Here is a 23,551-nt window from a genome sequence, read left to right on the forward strand (position 1 = left end):
CAAAAGTGAAATAAACAAAAGTGAACAGTAAAAATTACACTCACAGAAGTCCCAAAAGAATAAAGCCATTACAAATGTAATTATGTATATATAGTGTTGTAAGGATGTACAAAAGAGAAAATAAATATGGGTTATATTTACAATGGTGGTTGTGCTTCACTGGCTGACCTTTTCCTGTGGCAACAGGTCACAAATCTTGCTGCTGTGATGGCACACTGGTATTTCACCCAGTAACGTTAGATATTGGAGTTTGTCAAAATCGGGTTTGTTTTCGAATTCTCTCTCTCAAAAATGGAACTTATTTAGAATAGTGAATTTGGTGATTTGCTTACACAAATGACCTAGGTCAATACAGTAGCATGAAAGTGATTTTATAAGTTATATAAAATGCCTCCCTATCCCATCTGGGGTGTTGCAGGCAGCCAGTAGTTTAGGAATTCTATTATGGTTCAAACATTCAAAAGTGCAGATGGATGCCTTCTCAGATGAACCCGCCCAGACCCTCCTCCAAAATGTCCCATGACCTCATTTCGAGACATTCGATTGGCTAAAATGAGTTTTCCCTGACAACATCCGGACCAATCTTATTTTTCATTATACAGCGCGAAAGTTGAATGGGTTTGTTTTGTGAGAGACGTTTTAGCTTTTGTCTCTGCCCGTCGGTTTTCCTCTTTGTCGACAATACATTCATTAACAAGGTACGCGCGATTATTTATTTTTTATCTAGGTTCGCTAGTTAAACCTTCTGGATTGAAATTTACACCCGACTTGATCGTTTTCCAGCAACCTCTTACGCTTTGTTTCCAGTTAACTACCTACGGGTTGCAGGCCAACGCGGTCGAAAAACGTTCATAATATATAACATAGTATTACTAGTTAGTAAACTGCTAGTTAGGTAGGCAGCTAGTCGTAAAAACGTACGTTTTAGAATCAGAATTCCTTGTAAAAAAAAATCCCACAAATATTCTAGCTCTGTTACTGATCACCTATATTTATATTTTTTTAGGGCAATAGGGGATCTGCCTTTTGTGCCCGAAGAAAATGGCCACAGTTACAAGAAAGAACACCAATTTAAAAAAGGTAAGGTAAATATGGGTGCGTTCGTAAATTCTCTCTGGCTATCTAATCCGATTTCAGAGCAGAATTACTGATGAATTTACGAACGCTCAACACCCGTTGCATATGGCGGGTGTCAGTAAACGTCGGGGAAAAAACGTCATTAAATTGTTTCCAGCAGCACAGCACAATCACCGACGGTCTGGATAACATTTAAACAGCCTAACCAGCTCTGCTAGGGCGAGTAAAATGGTCAGTGTGATGTTCTCTCATTTTGTGTCTAGAAGTAGCTAGCTAACGTTAGCCAGTTAACGTTAGCTTGGGTGCTTGCCTGCCGTTGAGGTCAGAACGCTTGGATCAACTTGCCATAGCGTTCAGTGTGCGCTCTGATCGTTCCGAGGGCTAAATACTCTGAATTTACTACCGCCCAGAGCACACTCTGGCACTCCAGATTGAATTTACAACCCCCCCCCCCACCAAGTGCTTAGGGGTTGGCCTATCTATGTATTACATCTAATTTATCTGTCTTGTTTCCTTGTCCTGTCTGCTATTATTAGGGCAACAAAGAGAATGCCAAACCAACAAGTGGATCCACTAAGTGTTTAATTACCAGAGCTGCTCCTACTAAAACAGTGGCTGCTCAATTTGCCCCTCTGCATTCCAAGAGCAATAAAAAGGAGGACTTGGGAAAGGGAGAGGATGCTCTAAAGAAGGTCAAGACGGAGCAGAAAGATGTGATGGCAACAACCACTGGCAATACGAAGAGACGCAACACCTTCAGCCAAGCCTTCCTCACCAAACAGGCTGTCAGACAGAGAAAGCTGGTTGCAGATGCCCCAAAGCCTCCAGCTACCGTCCCAGTCAAACCTGTCCCTGGCGCATACAAAGGCAAGGTTGTCCAATCCAAAATAAGCTCCTTCAGGAAGCCTAGTGGCCTGGAAGGAGGGCTAGAAAGCAAAGCAGCTGCGAAGACCGCTGTGTCCAAAGCTAAGGGCCAAAAGCCTGGATATTTGACAAAGTCCAAATCTGTTGCTGATTTGCCTGGGCGTGACACGTTTAAGCCCCCCCAATCGTGTCAACCCTCAAGATCCAAGTCTGTGTCCAATGGGCCTCCTCCAGTCTCCAAGTGTCCAGTCCCAGCTATACGCTGTCCCACGGGCGTTCTCTCTGCAGTCCCTCCTTTCAGAACTGCTCCATTTACCACAGCTCGCCCAAGCTCCACTAGGTCTGCCATGACATCTAAGGGGAAAGAGCTACCGCAGGGCACCAAGCCTAAGATGACAGTGGCAACTGACAAGGTTCACAAGATTCCAGTTGCCAGCACCCGAAGCCAGTACAGGGCTATCACAGAGACGGCTGAAGAGAGAAGGTTTGCGATTTTATAATTTTTTAAAATTACATTCTTGAAAATTGTCAAATAACTGTTGGTAATTAGGTCAAGTGCTCAAAATTGTTTTAACTGATGTTTTTGATTCCCAGGACAAAGCTGGCAGAGTGGCTGGCATCCAAGGGAAAGACTCTGAAAAGGCCTCCCATATCAGCAGTGGCACCCCCAAAGTCTAAACCATTTGTGCAGCCAGAGCCTGAAGTGCACCCAGAATCCACAGCTGTCTCTCAACTAAAGACCAATGTTGCGCCTCAGCCCGTTGACCAGGAGCCACAACAACCTGTTGATGAGCCTGAACCGACTGTTCGGCTTAAAAACGACCAGGTGGTCATTGAACAGGAGGCAGCCTGTGCCTCAACTCCACTGACAATGAACACGACATTGGACCTGCTTGACAACTCTGATACAGATTTTCTTCCTGTTGATCCAGAGGTCAGAATGAATTATGTAAGAAACCTATATACTGTTTTATTCATCAAAACTCTTAAATATAACCTCATTGCCTCTGTCGTATGTCTTATCACAGATTGTGGTCAACCTTCGTGATGCATTGGAGAAGCCCTCAGCATGTGTGGATGGCACATTTTGTGGTTAATGCATTTACATTCACAGCGAACAGAAATACAGACGAATTTACTTGCTCATTTGACGTTGTCTGCCTAATTCAAATTATGCAACACAAAGGCTCAAATCGTGTAAGAGATGAACTTGTTAACTGTAGTAACGTGTTATATTCATTGGTGTTTCTGTTTTAGAAGACCCGAATGAGAAAAGGGATGAATCTGAAGAGAAAATGGTGGAGAGACATACAAATAAGGAATTTGAAGAAAGGAATGAGTCTCCTGTGAATAAGGATGTTGAAGTGAAATGTGACGTAGGAGAGGGAGCTTCAGAGCAGAAAGTAAGGAAGGGTTATATTGATGAAGTTCATGACGACGGTGACTGTTTGATGGAGACGACACCAGAGGCAGACTGCACATCAGTGGTGAAATACAGTGTGAAGACAACTCCATACCTGCAAAGGTGAGATTTCTTGTCTTTAAAAATACCTGCTGTAATCCTGTTATAACATCACTTCCATTTATAGCAACTTCTGGAGGTCATGGAGAACAGCACTACTTTACATCTCTATATTGAAATGTATATTAAACCGACATGGCTTTCAACTAATCACAAAATGCTGTCCATCTCTTTCCCCCCTCTAGTGTTAAGAGAAAAATCGACTGTGAGGCATGTGCAAGTGGTTCCAGGCGAAAGAGCACCATCAAGGATCTGAAGTTCCTGACACCAGTCCGTCGTTCCTGTCGCATCCAGCGAACAGCATCCCGCCTGCCTGGGATGCTGACAGACCATGACACCTGTGTGTCCTCGCTGGCTGAGCTGGAGAAGCTGGACGACGATGCCAACGCCTACATCTACAGGAGGAACCCTGCCCTTCTGGAGGACCTGCCTGACCATCCCAAAGACCTGGAGAGGTTCTGAGTCTTTGGATGATTGTGAAGAGGCACTTTACAGAAGGGGTATTAAAATAATGAAGATGGATGATTTGCTATTTTACATAATGTTAATCCAAATTGTGATAATATGGACTGTGTGGCAGACTAATATTACTGATCCACTAAGACTGGGTGCCTCAATTAGGCATGCCTTTTTGTTCTTCTGTTTCTTATTTCTTTGTGTTGTCACTTCTCATAAGGAAGACTGGTTTGCTATACCTTGATCTGCTACACCTATTTTATTTGTTATTGTATATATTATCTGTTTTTATGAATGTATTGTTTGTTCTTTTAATGGCAGAGTTGATACGTTAATATCTACCACACAGTTTTACCATATATTTAATAATGTACAACACCGCTTTTATCGGCAAATCGGTGTTGCACATCAAGGAAAAGTGACATAACCTATTTTTTTAGCAAAATAGGTGTCTGGTAGAGTTATTGCTGTTGCAATTTTAAATGGGAAATTCCAATAAATTGACAACTCACTGGCTGCAACTTGCCTCTTGATAGACAGTAATGCTACCTAACAAGTTTTAGAGGGCCAAACATGAGCGATGTCAGAACTCTTTAAAAATGTTATGTGTAGATTGAGCAGGAATATCTTTAACCACACAACAGGTGTAAGCAGAGTTTCTACACCAAGTCAATGAGAAGTGAAAAATTATTCCTTAGATAATTGTCATGATTAACGCTGTCTTAAATAAAACTGTATTTGACAAATGTTTCCGAATACAACAGGTGTTGACCTTCAGTGAAATGCTTACTTTACAAGCCCTTAACCAACACTGCAGTTTTTAGAAAAATAAGTGTTAAAGTATTTACTATATTAACTGAAGTAAATGAAAAAGAGCAACAAAATAACAGTAAAGAGGCCATATAAAAGGGGTACAGTGTCAAAGTGTGGGGGCACAGGTTAGTCGGGGTATTTGACATAATGTATAGGTAAATTGACTGCATAGATAATACATAGTGAGGGGGGATCAATGCAAATAGTCCAAGTAGCCATTTCGTTAGCTTTTCAGGAGTCTTATGGCTTGGGGATAGAAGCTGTTAAGAAAAATTTTGGACCGAGACTTGGCCCTCCGGTACCACTTGCTGTGCAGAAGCAGTCTATGAGAACAGTCTATGACTAGGGTGCCTGGAGTTTTTGGCAAATATTAGGGCCTTCCTCTGACACTGGTATAGAGGTCCTGGATGGCAGGAATCTTGGCTCCAGTGATGTATTGGGCCGTACGTACTACTCTCTGTAGTACCTTGCGGTCATAGGTCGAGCAGTTGCCATACCAGGCGGTGATGCAGCCAGTCAGGATGCTCTCGATGGTGCAGCTGTAGACCTTTTTGAGGATCTGGGGACCCATGCCAAATCTTTTCAGTCTCCTGACGGGGAATAGGCGTTGTTGTGCCCTCTTTAAAATTGTCTTGATGTGTTTGGACCATGACAGTTCGTTGGTGATGTGGACACTAAGGAACTTGAAGCTCTCAACCTGCTCCACTGCAGCCCCGTCAATGAGAATATGGGTGTTTGCTCGGCCCTTCTTTTCCTGAAGTCCACGATCATCTCCCTGATCACATTGAGGGAGAGGTTATTATCCTGGCACCACACTGCCAGGTCTTAGATCTCCCTATAGGCTGTTTCATTGTTGTCAGTGATCAGGCCTACCACTGTTGTGTCGTCGGCAAACTTGATGGTGTTGGAGTCGTGCTTGGCCATACAGTCATGGGTGAACAGGGAGTACAAGAGGGGGCTGAGCACGCACCCCTGAGGGGCTACTGTGTTGAGGATCACCGTGGCAGATGTTACCAAACCTTACCACCTGGGGGTGGCCCGTCAGGAAGTCCAGTTGCGGCATGCAAATTGGTGTGGGTCTGGGGGTAATGGTGTTGATGTGAGCCATGATCAGCCTTTCAAAGCACTTCATGACTACAGACGTGAGTGCTACGGGTCAGTAGTTATTTAGGCAGGTTACCTTGGTCTTCTTGGGCACAGGGACTATGGTGGTCTGCTTGACACATGTTGGTATTACAGACTCGGTCAGGGACAGGTTGAAAATGTCAGTGAAGGCACTTGCCAGTTGGTCAGCGCATGCTCGGAGTACGCGTCCTGGTAATCCGTCTGGCCCCGGAGAGCGTGATCACACAGTCGTCTGGAACAGCTGGTGCTCTCATGCATGCTTCAGTGTTGCTTGCCTCGAAGCGTGCATAGAAGTAATTTAGTTTGTCTGGTAGCCTCGTGTCAATGGGCAGCTCACGGCTGTGTTTTTCCCTTTGTAGTCCATAATAGTTTGCAAGCCCTGCCACATCCGATTAGTGTCAGAACCGGTTTAGTTAGATTCAATCCTAGTCCTGTAATGCCTGTTTGATGTTTCGTCAGAGGGCATAGCTTGATTAGATTCCTGCTCCTTGAATCTGGCAGCTCTACCCTTTAGCTCAGTGTGGATTTAGCTTGTAATCCATTGCTTCTGGTTGGGTTATGTACGTACGGTCACTGTTGGGGCGACGTCATCAATGCACGTATTGATGAAGGCAGTGACTGAGGTGGTGTACTCAATCCCATCGGAAGAATCACGGAATATATTCCAGTCTGCTTGCAAAACAGTCCTGTAGTTTAGGATCTGCGTCATCTGACCACTTCCATATTTAGCGAGTCACTGGTACTTCCTGCTTTAGTTTTTGCTTGTAAGCAGGAATCATGGAGGGAGAGCTTTGTACGCGTCTCTGTGTGTGGAGTAAAGGTGGTCTAGAGTTTTTTTTTTTTTGGGTTACACACGTAACAGGCTGGTAGAAAACGGATTTAAGTTTCCCTGCATTTAAGTCCCCGGCCACTAGGAGCGCCGTCTCTGGATGAGCATTTTCTTGTTTGGAGGCAGCTGTTCTATCTTGCCGATGCAAGGAAAACCCAGCCAGCTGTATGTTATCCATGTCGTCGTTCAGCCACAACTCGGTGAAACATAAGATATTACAGTTTTTAATGTCCCGTTGGTAGGATAGTCTTGATCGGAGCTCATCCAGTTTATTATCCAATGATTGCACGTTGGCTAATAGGACTGACAGTAGAGGCGGGTTAACAGCTCGCCGTTGGATTCTTACAATGCACCCTGACCTACGACCCCTATATCTCTTTCTCTTCTTCATGCGAATGACGGGGATTAGGCCTTGTCCGGTGTCTGAAGTAAATCCTTTGCGTCCACTCGTTAAAGAAAAAAACTTTGTCCAGTACGAGGTGAGTAATTGCTGTTCTGATATCCAGAAGCTCTTTACAGTCATAAGAGACGGTGGCAGAAACATTATGTACAAAATAAGTTAGAACGTGAAAAAACACTCACAATAGCACAATTGGTTAGAAGCCCGTAAAACGTTTGCCATCTCCTCCGGCGCTGTTGTAGTTGAACTTGGTTTTACTCCAACCTCGTAAAAGGGAAAACTGATACGTTTTCAATTTCATCAAAAAACTGGGAGAGGGGCAGAGAGGCATTATTTTAACTCATTCAAAGAGGAGACATAACTTTATTGACATAACAGTTAGGAAATGGTCATCACATGCATGGAACTTCCTTCCATCTCATATTGCTAAAATAAACAGCAAACCTGGTTTCAAAAAACAGATAAAGCAACACCTTGCAGCACATCTCCCCTATTTGACCTAGATAGTTTGTGTGTATGTATTGATATGTAGGCTATGTGTGCCTTTTTTAAAAAATGTATGCAGTTCTGTCCTTTAGCTGTTCTTGTCTATTGTTTCTGTATTATGTTTCGTGTTTGGTGTGGACCCCAGGAAGAGTACCTGCTGCTTTTGCAACAGCTAATGGGGATCCTAATAAAATACCAAATACATACTTGCACACAGGACACCTCCACGTCCTCCTCTCTTAGTGCCACTGGGCTTGTTCAACATTGCAGCCACCAGTGAAAGCTTGCGTCATAAATAGCTAGTCATTATTTGTAGGTCAGTCAGTCACAATTGAACCATGATCCATTTAAGCAATAAGGCCAGAGGAGGTGTGGTATATGGCCAATATACCACGGCTAAGGGCTTTTCTTATGCATGATGCAACGCGGAGTGCCTAGATACAGCCCTTAGCCGTGGTATATTGGCAATATACCACAAACCCCAGAGGTAGCCTTACTGCTATAATGATCTGGTTACCAACGTAATTGCAGCAGTAAAAATAAATGTTGTCATATCCTTGGTATACAGTCTGATATACCATGGCTTTCAGCCAATCAGCATTCAAGGCTTGAACCACCCAAGTTTATAATACGGTTTTGAACCTCCAGAAAGGAAGAGAGGCCCATCTGTCTCCCTCCCGCAGCCGGCATGTTTTCGTTGTTTCGCCCACCAAGCAAGGAGTTTTTGTATGGAGGTCAATGAGTCGAATTTGGTCAAGAAAAAAACGACGGGCTTACTTGCTAAGTAAGGTTTATTTGATCGAATACACGTTTCGTAATTCTTAAATTAAGAGTGTACTGATATACAGTACCTGTCAAAAGTTTGGACACACCTACTCATTCCAGGGTTTTTCTCTATTTTTACTATGTTCTACATTGTAGAATAGTAGTGAAGACATCAGAACTATGAAATTATACATATGGAATTATGTAGTAACCAAAAAAGTGTTAAACAAATCAAAATATATTTTTATTTAAGATTTATCAAAGTAGCCACCCTTTGCCTTGATGACATCTTTTCACACTCTTGGCATTCTCTCAACCAGCTTCATGAGGCAGTCACCTGGAATGCATTTCAATTAACAGGTGTGCCTTGTTAAAAGTTAATTTGTACAATTTCTTTCCTTAATGCGTTTGAGCCAATCAGTTGTGACAAGGCAGGGGGGGGGGGGGGGGGTATACAGAAGATAGCCCTATTTGGTAAAATACAAAGTCCATATTATGGCAAGAACAGCTCAAATACACAAAGAGACAACATTCCATCATTAATTTAAGATGTGAAGGTCAGTCAATCCGGAAAATTTCAAGAACTTAAAAAAAAAAGAAATTGCAATCCAAATAAATGCTTCATAGAGTTCAAGTAACAGACACATCTCAACATAAACTGTTCAGAAGAGACTGCGTGAATCAAGCCTTCATAGTCGAATTGCTGGAAAGGAACCACCACTAAAGGCCACCAATAAGAAGAAGAGACTTGCTTGGGCCAAGAGACAGGAGCAAATGGACATTAGACCGGTGGAAATCTGTCCTTTGGTCGGATGAGTCCAAATTGGAGATTTTTGGTTCCAAACGCTGTGTCTTTGTGAGATGCAGAGTAGGTGAACGGATGATCTCCACATGTGTGGTTCCCACCGTGAAGCATGGAGGACAAGGTGTGATTGTGTGGGGTGCTTTGCTGGTGACACTGTCTGATTTATTTAGAAGTCAAGGCACACTTAACCAGCATGGCTACCACAGCATTCTGCAGCATTCTGCATGAGACATATTTCACTGGATGTTTAAATGTGAAGCATCCGCTTGGCGATTCCACTCACTACCAAGTATGGTAGTGAGAGGAAGCCCACCTCTCACCAACATATTTTCTCCTCTCACTAGTGGGAGAAGTTAGAAGGAGATAGAATTTGGCCGACATTCTGCAAATTTTCTCAAAGAAACATTTGATCTCAATAGAGTTTCTGTTCCCAAAACTATAATATGTTATGAACAGAGTGGACTACGGTTTGTAAACTTTAACCTTTGCATAAGTTTTTAAAAATTGCATTGTTTAGAAAGAGTGCAAATGCACACTTCGCAGAGTAGGCGTTCCCTAACGGAAATATGCCACTATGGCTAATTTGTTCCCATTGGAAACGACAGGCTGTGGTCTATGCTGTGGTCTATATTGGTTTAGTTATACAATTATTTGTCTGAATGAACCAGAGGTAACTCATTTCTGGTACGTTGCCTATGCCCACGGCAATGGGCTGCGCGTGCATTCTGGGCGATTTTGGGTCAAGTAGTGCTCTCCTTCAAGGAGTGAATGGACAGATAGAAAGGGGCACACTCCAACACTCAGACATAATTTACAAACAAAGCATTGTGTTTAACGAGTCTGCCAGATCAGAGGCAGTAGAGGATGACCAGGGATGTTCTCTTGATAAGTGTGTGAATTGTACCATTTTCCTGTCAAAATGTTGGGTGTCAGGGAAAATGTATGGAGTAAAAAGTACATTGTTTTCTTTAGGAATGTGGTGAAGTCAAAGTAAAAGTTGGCAAAAATATAAGTAGTAAAGTAATGTACAGATACCTCAAAACTACTTATGTAGTACTTTAAAGTTGTTTTACTTAAGTACTTTATTCCACTTATATCTAGGTGCCTCAATTACTTCGTACCCCTGGACATAGACTCTAGATTATTAGAGTGTGTTTTACTTTTCTATTATTATCATTTTTTTCTTTCTCTCTGCATTGTTGGGAACGGCACGTAAGTAAGCATTTCACTGTTAGTCCACACCTGTAGTTTATGAAGCATGTAACAAATACAATTTGTTTTGACCATAGCATATCAACCCAGAGCATATCGGACTGCTTTAATCTACCACATCTCCGGATTCCTACCGCAAGTGCTGAACCTTTACTCTGGATCATCGCAGCTAGCTAGCTGCTATATGAGTGGCGACTTCTGGCTAACGTCTCTGTCCCGAAGCAAGCTCCAGTTAGCCTGGAGCTAGCCTTGAGCTATGCCCATCTCCCGGCTAGCCAAAGAGATCCATCAGATAATTCCTGGGCTTCAATATCACTTTTGCACATTGGCCTGGACCCTTTGCTGCCGACACAGAGCCCCTCCGGTCCATCACGACTGGTCTGCCGACATAACCGTCCGAGGCAGTTTCAACAGGCACTCTCGTTGCGACGTCCCCCTGTGGCCCATCTGCTAGCTTACTAGCCCCGGCCTGCTAGCTGTCTGAATCGCCGTGTCTCCAGCTGGCTTAGCTACTCACTGGACCCTATAATCACTTGGCTACACAATCCTCTCCCTAATGTCAATATGCCTTGTATATTGCTGTTTTGGTTAGTAATTTCTGTCTTATTTCACTGTAGAGCCTCCAGCCCTGCTCAATATGCCTTAGCTAGCCCTTTTGTCCCACCCCCCACACATGCGCTGACCGCACCTTTCTTCAGAGCTCGTACTGTTAGGTGACCTAAACTGGGACATGCTTAACACCCCGGCCATCCTACAATCTAAGCTAGATGCCCTCAATCTCACACAAATTATCAAGGAACCTACCAGGTACAAGCATAAATCCGTAACCATGGGCACCCTCTTAGATATCATACTGACTAACTTGCCCTCTAAATACACCTCTGCTGTCTTCAACCAGGATCTCAGCGATCACTGCCTCATTGCCTGCGTGCGTAATGGGTCCGTGGTCAAACGACCACCCCTCATCACTGTCAAACGCTCCCTAAAAAACTTCAGCAAGCAGGCCTTTCTAATCGACCTGGCCCGGGTATCCTGGAAAGATATTGACCTCATCCTGTTAGTAGAGGATGCCTGGTTGCTCTTAAAAAGTGCTTTCCTCTCCATCTTAAATAAGCATGCCCCATTCAAAAAAAATTGAACTAAGAACAGATATAGCCCTTGGTTCACCCCAGACTTGACTGCCCTTGACCAGCACAAAAACATCCTGTGGCGTTCTGCATTAGCATCGAATAGCCCCTGCGATATGCATATTTTCAGGGAAGTCAGGAACCAATATACTCAGTCAGTTATGAAAGCTAAGGCTAGCTTTTTCAAACAGAAATTTGCTTCCTGTAGCACTAATTCCAAAAAGTTTTGGGACACTGTAAAGTCCATGGAGAATAAGAGCACCTCCTCACAGCTGCCCACTGCACTGAGGATAGGAAACACTGTCACCACCAATAAATCTACGATAATCGATCATTTCAATAAGCATTTTTCCACGGCTCACCATGCTTTCCACCTGGCTACCCCTACCCCGGCCAACATCTCAGCACCCCCTGCAGCAACTTGCCCCCCCCCCCGCTTCTCCTTCACCCAAATCCAGACAGCTGATGTTCTGAAAGAGCTGCAAAATCTGGATCCCTACAAATCAGCTGGGCTAGACAATCTGGACCCTCTCTTTCTAAAATTATCCTCCGAAATTGTTGCAACCCCTATTACTAGCCTATTCAACCTCTCTTTCGTATCGTTTGAGATCCCCAAAGATTGGAAAGCTGCCGCGGTCTTCCCCCTCTTCAAAGGGGGAGAGACTCGAAACCCAAACTGTTATATTCCTATATCCATCCTGCCCTGCCATTCTAAAATCTTCGAAAGCCAAGTTAACAAACAGATCACCGACCATTTCGAATCCCACCGTACCTTCTCCACAATGCAATCTGGTTTCCGAGCTGGTCATGGGTGCACCTCAGCCATGCTCAAGGTCCTAAACGATATCATAACCGCCATCGATAAAAGACAGTACTGTGCAGCCATCTTCATCAACCTGGCCAAGGCTTTCGACTCTGTCAATCACAGCATTCTTATCGGCAGACTCAATAGCATTGGCTTCTCAAATGACTGCCTCGCCTGGTTCACCAACTACTTCTCAGACAGAGCTCAGTGTGTCAAATCGGAACGCCTGTTGTCCGGACCTCTGGCAGTCTCTATGGGGGTGCCACAGGGTTCAATTCTCTGGCCGACTCTTTTCTCTGTATATATCAATGATGTCACTCTTCCTGCTGGTGATTCTCTGATCCACCTCTACGCAGATGACACCATTCTGTATACATCTGGCCCTTCTTTGGACACTCTGCTAACAAACCTCCAAACGAGTTTCAACGCCATACAACACTCCTTCCGTGGCCTCCAACTGCTCTTAAGTGCTAGTAAAACTAAATGCATGCTCTTCAACCAATATCTGCCCACACCCTCCTGTCCGACTAGCATCACTACTCTGGACGGTACTGACCTACAATATGTGGACTACTACAAATACCTAGGTGTCTGGTTAGACTCTAAACTCTCCTTCCAGACTCACATTAAGCATCTCCAATCCAAAATTAAATATAGAATCGACTTCCTATTTCACAACAAAGCCTTCACTCATGCCGTCAAACATACCCTCGTAAAACTGACTATCCTACCGATCCTGGACTTCGGAGATGTCATTTACAAAATAGCCCCCAACACTCTACTCAGCAAACTGGATGTAGTCTATCGCAGTGCCATCTGTTTTGTCCCCAAAGCCCCATATACTACCCACCACTGCGACCTGTATGCTCTGGCTGGCCTTCACTACTTATCCGTCGCCAAACCCACTGGCTCCAGGTCATCTATAAGTCTTTGCTAGGTAAAGCCCCGCCTTATCTCAGCTCACTGGTCACCATAGCAACACCCACCCGTAGCACACACTCCAGCAGGTATATTGCACTGGTCATCCCCAAAGGCAACACTTACTTTGGCCGCCTTTCCTTCCAGTTCTCTGCTGCCAATGACTGGAACGAATTGCAAAAATCTCTGAAGCTGGAGTCTAATATCTCCCTCTCTAACGTTAAGCATCAGCTGTCAGAACAGCTTACTGATCACTGTACCTGTACACAGCCAATCTGTAAATTGCACATCATCATCTGCACATGTATCACTCCAGTATTAATGCTAAATTGTAATTATTTTCGCCTCTATGGCCTATTTATTGGCTACTTCCCTACTCTTCTACATTTGCACACACTGTACATAGATTTTTCAATTTTTCTTTTGTGTTATTGACTGTACGTTTGTTTATGTGTAACTCTGTGTTGTTTTGGTCACACTGCTTTGCTTTATCTTGGCCAGGTCGCAGTCGTAAATGAGAACTTTTTCTCAGCTGGCCTACCTGGTTAAATAAAGGTGAAATAAAAAAATTGCCACCACGCACATCTAGAAATGTTATGTAGTCTAACATGCTTCCTCCGTGCAGTAGATAGCGCTAACACGTTTAATTCTGAAAGGTTTTACATTTTCGTTTTTTGGCTGACACTGGCTGTCTTTTTTATTTTATTCATAACTAATCAATACAAAAAGTACATGGGGGAACACATTTATAATTCTAACATCTTTTTTGTTGCCAGTGTTTTTTATTGTCTTAAAATATAGTTCCATTTATTTTTGCAAGGTAATAAAATGTGGTGTTTTGCTTGTCAATTTACATTTGTGAACATACAATTTGGCCAAAATAATAATGAAATGAATTACATAAAATTGTTTCAACTTATTTCTACCATAAGTAAAGAATCCAAGCAGCACATTTCCCTGTAATAGTGTAAAATCTTCATAAATGTGTTAAATTATAAATCTACTGATGTCTTGCCACAGATTCCTTACATGAATACAATGCTAAAAAAGATGCAACACTGTTTCTGGGTGGTCATTACAAAAGGTACAATTTTAATGTGTGTTTTTTTTTACTTCTTCATATTTTGGTTGGCAGGATAATATTTATGAATAATTTTTAAAGAAAGTTCCTTCATTTTGTTAATAAGTACCTATGTGTGTGGCAACATCCAAACTTTTTTCCAAAAGACATTATCAATAAAACCATTCCAATAAGGCATGACATAAGGTATAGTTGAAACAAGGCTCGTTTTTCTCTGTTGTTGAGTGGACTCCCTACCCAATTGAAGTTGACATTTAAAACGGTTAAGGCATCCCAACGATCCCAAATAGCGTTGATTATTGTGACAGACATGCGCACTGGGATGTGACGTTAGCAAAGCATTGTGGGAAGATGGTTTATTCGCGCGTCCCGTTGTTTCCACCAGGATTCAAGGCCACATCTAGCACCGCAGCGCGCTCGTCTATTCTTTAGTAATTTCAGGGTAAAGTGAATATTCAAAATTACTTTTGAAAAGTAGCATATTAGCAAAACTAACAATGTCCAACTTTTGCGCTGCTCCGAATTGCACCATAAGAAGCAATGAGTCAGCATCGCCATTCTTCAGGTTTCCAAGGGACACTGAAAGGTATAGTAGCAATCTGACTAAGTTGTGGTTCTTTGCTTGACATTACGTACGTTACTGACTTAATAGCACGGTAAGGTAGCCTAACGTTAGCTGTTAGCTGTCAGCCAGAGATGTGCTTCGAGTAGTATCTAGCCTACTAGTTAGTTTTGCTGCATGCTTGCAGAGATAATTGCATAGCTAGCCTTTTGGGTTTTGTAAATCAGTAGGTCTTATTTTTAATACCAGAAAGCTAGCTTACCAGAGATGGCTTTCGGAATGACACAATGTTTTAGTTTGCATGTTCTTGTCAACGTGGCACACGTGATTATACCATTGTCGTCTATGGTAGTCATCACAGGAGGTTGGTGGCACCTTAATTGGGGAGCACGGGCTCGTGGTAATGACTGGAGCGGAATGGGTGTAATGGTATCAAATACATACATTTGATGCCATTCCATTTGCTTCGTTCCAGCCTTTATTATGAGCCGTCCTCCCCTCACTAGTCTCCACTGAATCATATCTATTGTAATGAAACAGTAGGGAGCAGGTCTCGAGCCCGAGGTCCGGCGCGCTATCGACTGTGCAGCAAAAGCATGCTCAAGCGGCAAAGTCGACTTCCGCGCTTATAAACCCAGGGTCGTTACACTATGTTCAGTGATAGTTAATTGTATACATTTGAATTTTGTTTTGTCTGTCTTGCACAGATGCAAGCAGTGGGTGGACAACTGCCATTGCAAGGATCTTGAAGATAAAACACCTGACCAGCTAAACAGACACTACAGACTTTGTGTTAACCACTTTGAACCATCCATGATATGTAAAGCAGTAAGTGATGTTGATGCTCGAGCTTAATGTTTTTTTGGACTAACTGAAGCATATAAAGGTGTAACATGGAGAAATTGCTCTGCCATTTTCTGGTGGCTAAAATTCTAATAGTATAATTTCAGTTTGTGACAAAACAAGCAATGAAAGTGTAGAGGATCATTGTACCATCTAAACCGCTGTGAAATATATTTTCAATAACCAAAATATTGTATTTTCAGTTTGAAGCTGGTGTACAAAACCGAAAATAAGATGCAAAAATGAAACTTAAGAACAGGAAGCATATAAATATATCACATAGAACTGACCTACTTCTTAGACTTGCGTTCAATGAGAATGATGACTAACATTTCTATGTGAATTTGGTCGTCACCCAAAAAGTTAAATATGTAGCTTTAACATTTGAAATGGATGTAGTTGAACAGAGATGTGCACCTCAGTGCTACATACCCATCAAATAGGTTAGGTTAATCTCTTATCATCTTTCATATTTTCAGAGTCCTTACAGGACAAAGCTGAAGGATAATGCCACACCAACCATCTTTGACTTAACAAGCCACCTCAATAATCCACAATGTAGGCAACGCAAGAGGATTAAAGAGCTGGTATGGGTTTCTTCTGCATTTACCAAATAACAAGTCAAATACTCAGTGTATTTTTTACAATTTTTAAAGGCTTCTTCTAACAGTTTGGTATTGACTGTTTATCTCTTTCTATTGTAGAGTAATGCAGAAGCAAGACAAATGAAAGAGAGGAAAAGTAAGTTGTGTATCCGATTTACGTTGAACAACAGTTTTTGTTGAGGCTGTTTTACAATGTAATATGATAATAATCAAGATTTAAATTTAATGACCAGTAATGAAGGACGTCTTTCTCTCTTCATCATAAGACAATGCACGATCACAGGACCCACAAGCAAAAAGTTACGTTAATCCTCTTTTCCCAATATTGATTTGTTTGTCTATAGAGGACTCGGTGGACCAGTCAAAGACGAACCAAAATTATGCGGAAGGTCAAGTTGACCCTGAGACAAACGACACCACCCAGCTGACCTCTAAGGAGAAGGAGCATAGAGAATACCTCAAATCACTATTTGAAGTTATTGTAGTGTTGGGCAAACAAAACATACCTCTGAATAGACATACCAAGGAGGTGCCGGAGAGCAAGTGCCTTACTCCGAGCAACTTCAAGGCGTTGTTGGAGTACCGAATGAATGCTGGTGGTGACGAAGCTCTTAGGAAAAGGTTTGAGATGAGTGCTATGAACAAAGAGTGCTGTACCTTCACCCAGCAGATGCAGATGATGGAGGTCTGTGAGAGTTGCATCCGTGAGGAGCTCTTACAGGAAGTCAGAGAGGTTCGCTTCTTCTCATTGGTCACCGACGATGTGGTTGAGATCTCTGGCGAGAGCCACCTCCCCATGTTCTTGCGTTTTTTGGACCAGGCCAACTGCTTGCGGGAGGAGTTTGTGGGATTCCTTCCATTTGAGGGAGAAGATGAGACCCTGATGGAGAGGCTGCTGACTGAGGTGACAAAGAAGTGGGGTTTAAATATGGACTACTGTAGAGGGCAGGCCCACTTCAGCTCCGGTGTGCATTCTAGCAAAATGAAAGCCATTGCAACCAAACTCACAGAGATGTACCCCACAGCAGTATACACACCAAGATCCACCTGTGCCTTAAATGCCTCACTGGCAAGTGGAGTGGCCTTGACAGGCGTTCAGATTGTCATGTCTACTTTCAAGAAGATTGAGTCTTTTTTCAATGAGGCTTCTTCACTGCAATTGGAGTTGGAGAATGCCATCTCCATTTTCTACCAGGGTAATGAAGAGAAGGCCAATGATCTGAAAGAGGCCTGCCGTACCAACTGGACAGTGAGACATGATGCATTTGAGGTGGCAGTCGATGTCCTGGAATCTCTTCTGCTCTGCATGGATAGTGTTCACGATAATGAAGATCTGAGGTGGAGTGACCAAGTCACAAATGATGCCTTGGAGATATCAGAGGCTCTGGCTGATTTTGAGTTTGTTGCAACGTTGGTTGTGCTGAAAAACACCCTGTCATTCACAAGAGCCTTTGGCAAGAACTTGCAAGGGCCAACGATGGATGTCTACTTTGCTGCCAACAGCTTGACCGCTGTGTTGCACTCGCTGAACGAGGTCTCGGATAACATTGATGTATACCATGAGTTCTGGTTTGAAGAGGCTGTTAACCTAGCCGCTGCACTGGAGATCCCGGTCAAGGTTCCCAGGCTCTACTTGAGAAAGCACCACGCAGAATCTGGAACAGAGATCCAGCCTGAGAGCTACTTTAAAGAACACCTGACCGCCCCGGTGGTGAGCCACGTCATCAATGAACTGAACGACCTCTTCTCTGAAAACCACCTCAACGCCCTGAGATGTCTGACGCTCGTCCCTGCTGTCATGGGGCAGCTGAAGTTCAACACTTCTGAGGAGAACAACGTGGAGATGTACAGGAACGACCTTCCCAATGCAGACACTCTCCCCACTGAGCTGCACTGCTGGAGGGTGAAGTGGAAGCACAGGGGCAAGGTGACACTGCCCTCCACCGTCCATGAGACGCTGCAGCTGGCTGAAGTGAAGTTCTTCCCCAACGTACTTGCCTTCTTGAGGGTGCTCTGCAACCTGCCAGTCCTGAGCCTTGATGTCGATGGCGATGCTTCACGTAAACGCTTTCAGATGTACTTGGAGAACACACCTGACAAACACAGGTCCAAGAGTCTGGCGTTTCTGAACATACATTATAATGCCAGACATGACCTGGATGTCATGGTTGATAGTTACATTAAGATGTACCCTGAAAATGAAAGTCATGAGCAAGTATGCCAGCCTGTTGACTAAATTACTTGTTCTTTTATGTTAGTAGTAGTCTGTCCTTAGCATTTGTGACCTGAGCTTATCTATCACCTATTGGGTGTTTGATATGTTGAAACCACTTATTTTGGCTCTATATGTTTACCAATGACCAATGCAAATATATGCATTTTTTGTTGTTGGGGAAAATCAATCGTTAGTTTTAAACTGCAAAAAGTATGTGGACACCTGCTTGTCGAACATCTCATTCCAAAATCATGGGCATTAATATGGATGGTGAAGCGTAATTCATCACTCCAGAGAACGCGCTTCCACTGCTCCAGAGTCCAATGGCGGTGAGCTTTACCTCTCCAGCCGACGCTTAGCATTGCGCATGGTGATCTTAGACTTGTGTTAGGCTGCTCGGCCATGGAAACCCATTTCATTAAGCTCATTACGAAAAGTTATTGTGCTGACATTGCTTCTTGAGGCAGTTTGGAACTCTGGTAGTGAGTGTTGCAACTGAGAACAGACGATCTTTACACGCTTCAGCACTCGGCGGTTCCGTTCTGTGAGCTTGTGTGGACTACCACTTCGTGGCTGAGCTGTTGTTGCTCCTAGATGTTTCCACTTCACAATAACAGCACTAACAGTTGACCGGGGCAACTCTAGCAGGGCAGAAATTTGACAAACTGGCTTGTTGAAAAGGTGGCATCCTATGACTTTGCCACATTGAAAGTCACTGAGCTCTTCAGTAAGGCAATTCTACTGCCAATGTTTGTCTATTGAGGTTGCATGGCCGTGTGCTCGGATTTTATACACCTGTCAGCAACGGGTGTTGCATAAATAGCCAAATCCACTAATTTGAAGGGGTGTCCACATACTTGTGTGTACAGCACCTTCAGAAAGTATTCATACCCTTTGACTTGTTCCACATTTTGAATAAAAAATTGGTGAAAAATACACATTTATTCCTTCTACAATACCCCATAATGACAGTGTAAACATGTTTTTAGATATGTTAGCACATTTATTGAAAATGAAATGCATTAATATCTCATTTGCATAAGTATTCACACTAGGGATGCACGATATATCGGTGAACATATTGGAATCGGCTGATATTAGCTAAAAATGTCTAGTTTAACGCCCCGATGTTAAAGCTGACGTGCATACCTATATAATGTAGGTACATGATGCCACGTAAAATTTTGCGCTATACGTGCAACACAGCATTCCTAAACTATCTCACAATGTCTGCTGTGGATCGAGCAGTCATTTGAAAGAGTAAAAAAAATGTCAACGAGACAACTCAAAGGCGAAATCCATTGAAGCCAATATAATGGAATCCATTGCCCTTGACAATCAATCGTTCTCTGTCGTGGGTGATGTTGGCTTTCGCGACTGGTCGAGCCCCACCAAGTGCGCTATTTTTCAGATGTTGCACAGTAATGGCGTCACTGCTATTAGCTTCATGACATGCATACTATGGAACGCCGTTTGGGTCTTTGCGTGTCAAAAAAGATACAGTAGCACTGTCAAAGCTGTACAAAAAAATCTGCAAACACAGGCCACGAACGACGTGTTTACAATACCGCGTTAGTAATAAAGCATACTTTGTTCGACCGCAACTTCTGGGGTAGCTAGCTTGGCACCTAGCTAACACCAATACAACCAGCCTGAAAACAATGACCAATAGAACCTGCAATCATTTATATTATTCTTAGCAATGATTTAGGAATCCTTGTGAGTAAGTATTAGCTAGGTTGCCACTTTTTGTTCAGCTATTGAAATTGAACTTCAGTTCATGAAAATAAATAGCTAGTCAGCAACATAACCCTGTTGCCCAAAGCTAACGTTATAAGCAGCCAGCTAGCTTCATCTGGCTAGTGAGGCTCGACCGCAAAGGGTTGTGTTGTGAAGCTAGCCACAATAAGGATTAGGCACAATAGTGGAATTTGCAGTTTGCCTTCAAAAATAAAAGTTTGTCATTGACAGTAATGCAAATGAATACAAATAGAATTATGCCATATTTTTTATTTTGAACGCTAACCACAAAGTCTACTATTGTGGCTAGCTTTGCATAGATGGGTCTGACCACCATGAATCAAATAAAAATAATTATAATTAGGGTTATTTTAGATGACACCTACTATATAGTTAACTAGCTACTGAAACGGATGTTGTGTTAATTGACATATCTTTTTTTGACACGCAAAGACAAATGGTGTTCCATAGAAATCCTGTTTGAGAATGGAACGATTTGAACAACGAAACAGCACAGCAAGTAAGTGAAGTAAATAGGTTTTGATTATGTTTTACTGGTAATGGGGACATGCGTAAATGCCAACAAAATAACTTTTTGGTGTGCGTGTGTGTAACCTTTTATTTAAGTCAGTTAAGAACAAATTCTTATTTACAATGACGGTACGGACGACGACGGGTAAATTCTGCGCCGCACTATGGGACTCTCAATCACAGCCGGATGTGATACAGCCTGGATTCGAAACAGGAACTGTAGTGATGCCTCTTGCACTGAGATGCAGTGCTTTAGGCCGCTGTGTGTGTGTGTGTGTTAAATAATTAACTACTAGAATGCTTAAAAGGCCGCTAAAATTGTAAATATCGGTATCGGGTTTTTTGGCAAGGAAAATATTGTAATCGGCCAAAAATGTCATATCGGTGCATCGCTAATTCACTCACACCCCTGAGTCAATACTTTGTAGAAGCACCTTTTGGCAGCGATTACAGCTGTGCGTCTTTCTGGGTAAGTCTCTAAAGCCTTGTTCACACTGCAGGCCGTAATGCTCAAATCAGTTTTGTTTTTCAAATCTGGACTACAGACAGCACGTAACAAGCGACCAAATCTGATTTATTTGTGTGTGTTAAGACAGCAGTCATTTGCTGACACTGCTATGCTAGTTGTCATAATATGACGGGTGTGTGCAGTGGTGTAGGCTGATTGGTGGTGTTCCCTATCACAACAATGCCTGCCATGGTCATTTCCCAGTTGCATTGAATGTTCAAAATCATAGTGTAAGAACAGTTTTCTAAAGCCTCAAAGGATAAGATGATCCAACTTTAAAAACGAGTCCTAGCTAGGTAGCTGTTTTGGTTTGTAGCTCATTCAATAATTTTGTTTGTAAACAATTAACAAGCTAGTTGGCTACCACAAGTCCTTGTCAAACTGTCAACAGAGTAAGTTAGCTAGCTAGCAAGCAAGGAGATATGCCGAATAACAGTCTAAAAACCACTTAAGGGAAAATCAGATTTGAGCGTTCAGACACAAGTCACATGGCCAGGAATCAGATTTGTATCTGACTCCAAACCACCTATGAAGTTGGTTTGAAATGTAGCTTGGAATATCAGATTCCATGTGCTTTTTGGCCGGATATGCAAATAAATAGGATGTAAGTCACTTTAAACTGCCAATGTGAACATGACTTAAGAGCTTTCCACACCTGGACTGTGCAACATTTTCCCATTTTGATTATTTGGCAACATCTTCAAGCACCTTCAAATTGGTTGTTGATCATTGCTAGACAACCAACTGTAACTCCGTCTTCTTGGTAAGCAACTCCAGTGTAAATGTATTTAACTAGGCAAGTCCGTAAAGAACAGATTTTTATTTACAATGACGGCCAAACCCGGATGACGCTGGGCCAATTGTGCGCTGCCCTATGGGACTCCCAATCACGGCCGGATGTGATACAGCCTGGATTCGAACCAGGGACGCCTCTTGCACTGAGATGCAGTGCCTTAGACCGCTGCGCCACTAGGGAGCCTATTGGTTAGGGCGTTGGACTAGTAACCGAAAGGTTGCAAGATCGAATCGCCGAGCTGACAAGGTAAAAATCTGTCGTTCTGCCGCTGAACAAGGTAGCTAACCTACTTCCTAGGCCGTCATTGAAAATAAGAATTTGTTCTTAACTGACTTGCCTAGTTAAATAAAGGTGTAAAAAAAAAAAAGAAGGGAAATTCTGTTTTTGCTCTGGGATTTTGCCTGTGCTAAGCTCCATTCCGGTTCTTTTCTTTATCCTGCAAAACTCCCCAGTCCTTAACGATTACAAGCATACTCATAACATGATGCAGCCATCACTATGCTTGAAAATATGGAGAGTGGTACTCAGTATTTTTTTTGTATTGGATTTGCCCCAAACAACTTTTTGTCCTGAAAAGTGTTCATTGCTTTGCTGCATTTTTTTTCAGAATTACTTGGTGCCTTGTTGCAAGTAGGATGCATGTTTTGGAATATTTTTTTTCTGTACAGTCTAACTTTTCACTCATTGAATTGGGTTAGTATTGTGGAGGAACTACAATGTTGATCCATCTTCAATTTTCTCCTATCACAACCAATAAACTCTTAACTTTATTACAGTCACCATTGGCTTCATGGTGAAATCCCTGAGAGCTTTCCTTCCTCTACAGCAACTGATTTAGGAAGGATGCAGGTATCTTTGTTGTGACTGGGTGTATTGATACACCATCCAATGTAATTAATAACTTCACCATGCTCAAAACCCATCTACCAATAGGTGCCCTTCTTATCGAGCCATTGGGAAACCTCCCTGGTCTTTGGTTGAATCTGTTTGAAATTCACTCATTGACTGAGGGACCTTTACAGTTATCTATGTGTGGGGAACTGAGATGAGGTAGTCATTCAAAAATCATGTTGAACACTATTGTTGCACACAGTCCATGCAACTTATTATGTGACATGTTAAGCAAATTTTTACTCCTGAATTTATTTAGGCTTGCCATTACAAAGGGGTTGAATACTTACTGTGTCAAGACATTTCAGCTTTTCATTTTGAATGAATATGTCAATTAAAGAAACAGAATTCCATTTTGACATGTGTGTGTGTGTGTAGGCCAGTGAATGAATAAATAAAAATAAAAAAATGTAATCAATTTTACATTTAGGCTGGAACACAATTTGGAAAAAGGGGTGTGATTTATTTTCTGAAGGCACTATGTACAGTTTAAACTCAACTTTTTTTTTTTGTCTTGAATTTCTGCAGTAGTGGTATGTGGGTAAAATCCAGTTTTCTGTGCAACTTGCGGTAAA

General features: G+C 42.6%; 2 protein-coding genes across 9 annotated transcripts; both read left to right on the top strand.

Moving 5' to 3' along the window:
• The first annotated feature begins 573 nt into the window (after positions 1–573).
• Positions 574–4,667, top strand: LOC139537425 (cytoskeleton-associated protein 2-like). 8 transcript variants are annotated; one of them, XM_071338679.1, is made up of 7 exons: positions 574–698; positions 1,007–1,080; positions 1,614–2,425; positions 2,536–2,890; positions 2,970–3,033; positions 3,199–3,466; positions 3,649–4,667. In XM_071338679.1, the coding sequence occupies exons 2-7, from the start codon at positions 1,042–1,044 to the stop codon at positions 3,923–3,925; spliced, it is 1,815 nt and encodes a 604-aa protein (XP_071194780.1). In that variant the 5' UTR covers positions 574–698; positions 1,007–1,041; the 3' UTR covers positions 3,926–4,667. The 8 variants fall into 8 exon arrangements, with proteins under 8 accessions (XP_071194780.1, XP_071194782.1, XP_071194783.1 ...); XM_071338681.1 differs by having other exon boundaries at positions 3,202–3,466; XM_071338682.1 differs by having other exon boundaries at positions 2,970–3,021.
• Positions 4,668–14,638: 9,971 nt separating this feature from the next.
• On the top strand, positions 14,639–19,444 carry LOC139537426 (52 kDa repressor of the inhibitor of the protein kinase-like). Its single transcript, XM_071338688.1, has 5 exons — positions 14,639–14,871; positions 15,555–15,675; positions 16,170–16,277; positions 16,395–16,431; positions 16,640–19,444. Exons 1-5 carry the CDS (start codon positions 14,783–14,785, stop codon positions 18,529–18,531), a joined length of 2,247 nt encoding a protein of 748 aa, XP_071194789.1. The 5' UTR covers positions 14,639–14,782; the 3' UTR covers positions 18,532–19,444.
• The last annotated feature ends 4,107 nt before the right edge of the window (positions 19,445–23,551 follow it).

The sequence above is a fragment of the Salvelinus alpinus genome, chromosome 13 (genome assembly GCF_045679555.1).
Source record: "Salvelinus alpinus chromosome 13, SLU_Salpinus.1, whole genome shotgun sequence".
NCBI lineage: Eukaryota > Metazoa > Chordata > Actinopteri > Salmoniformes > Salmonidae > Salvelinus > Salvelinus alpinus.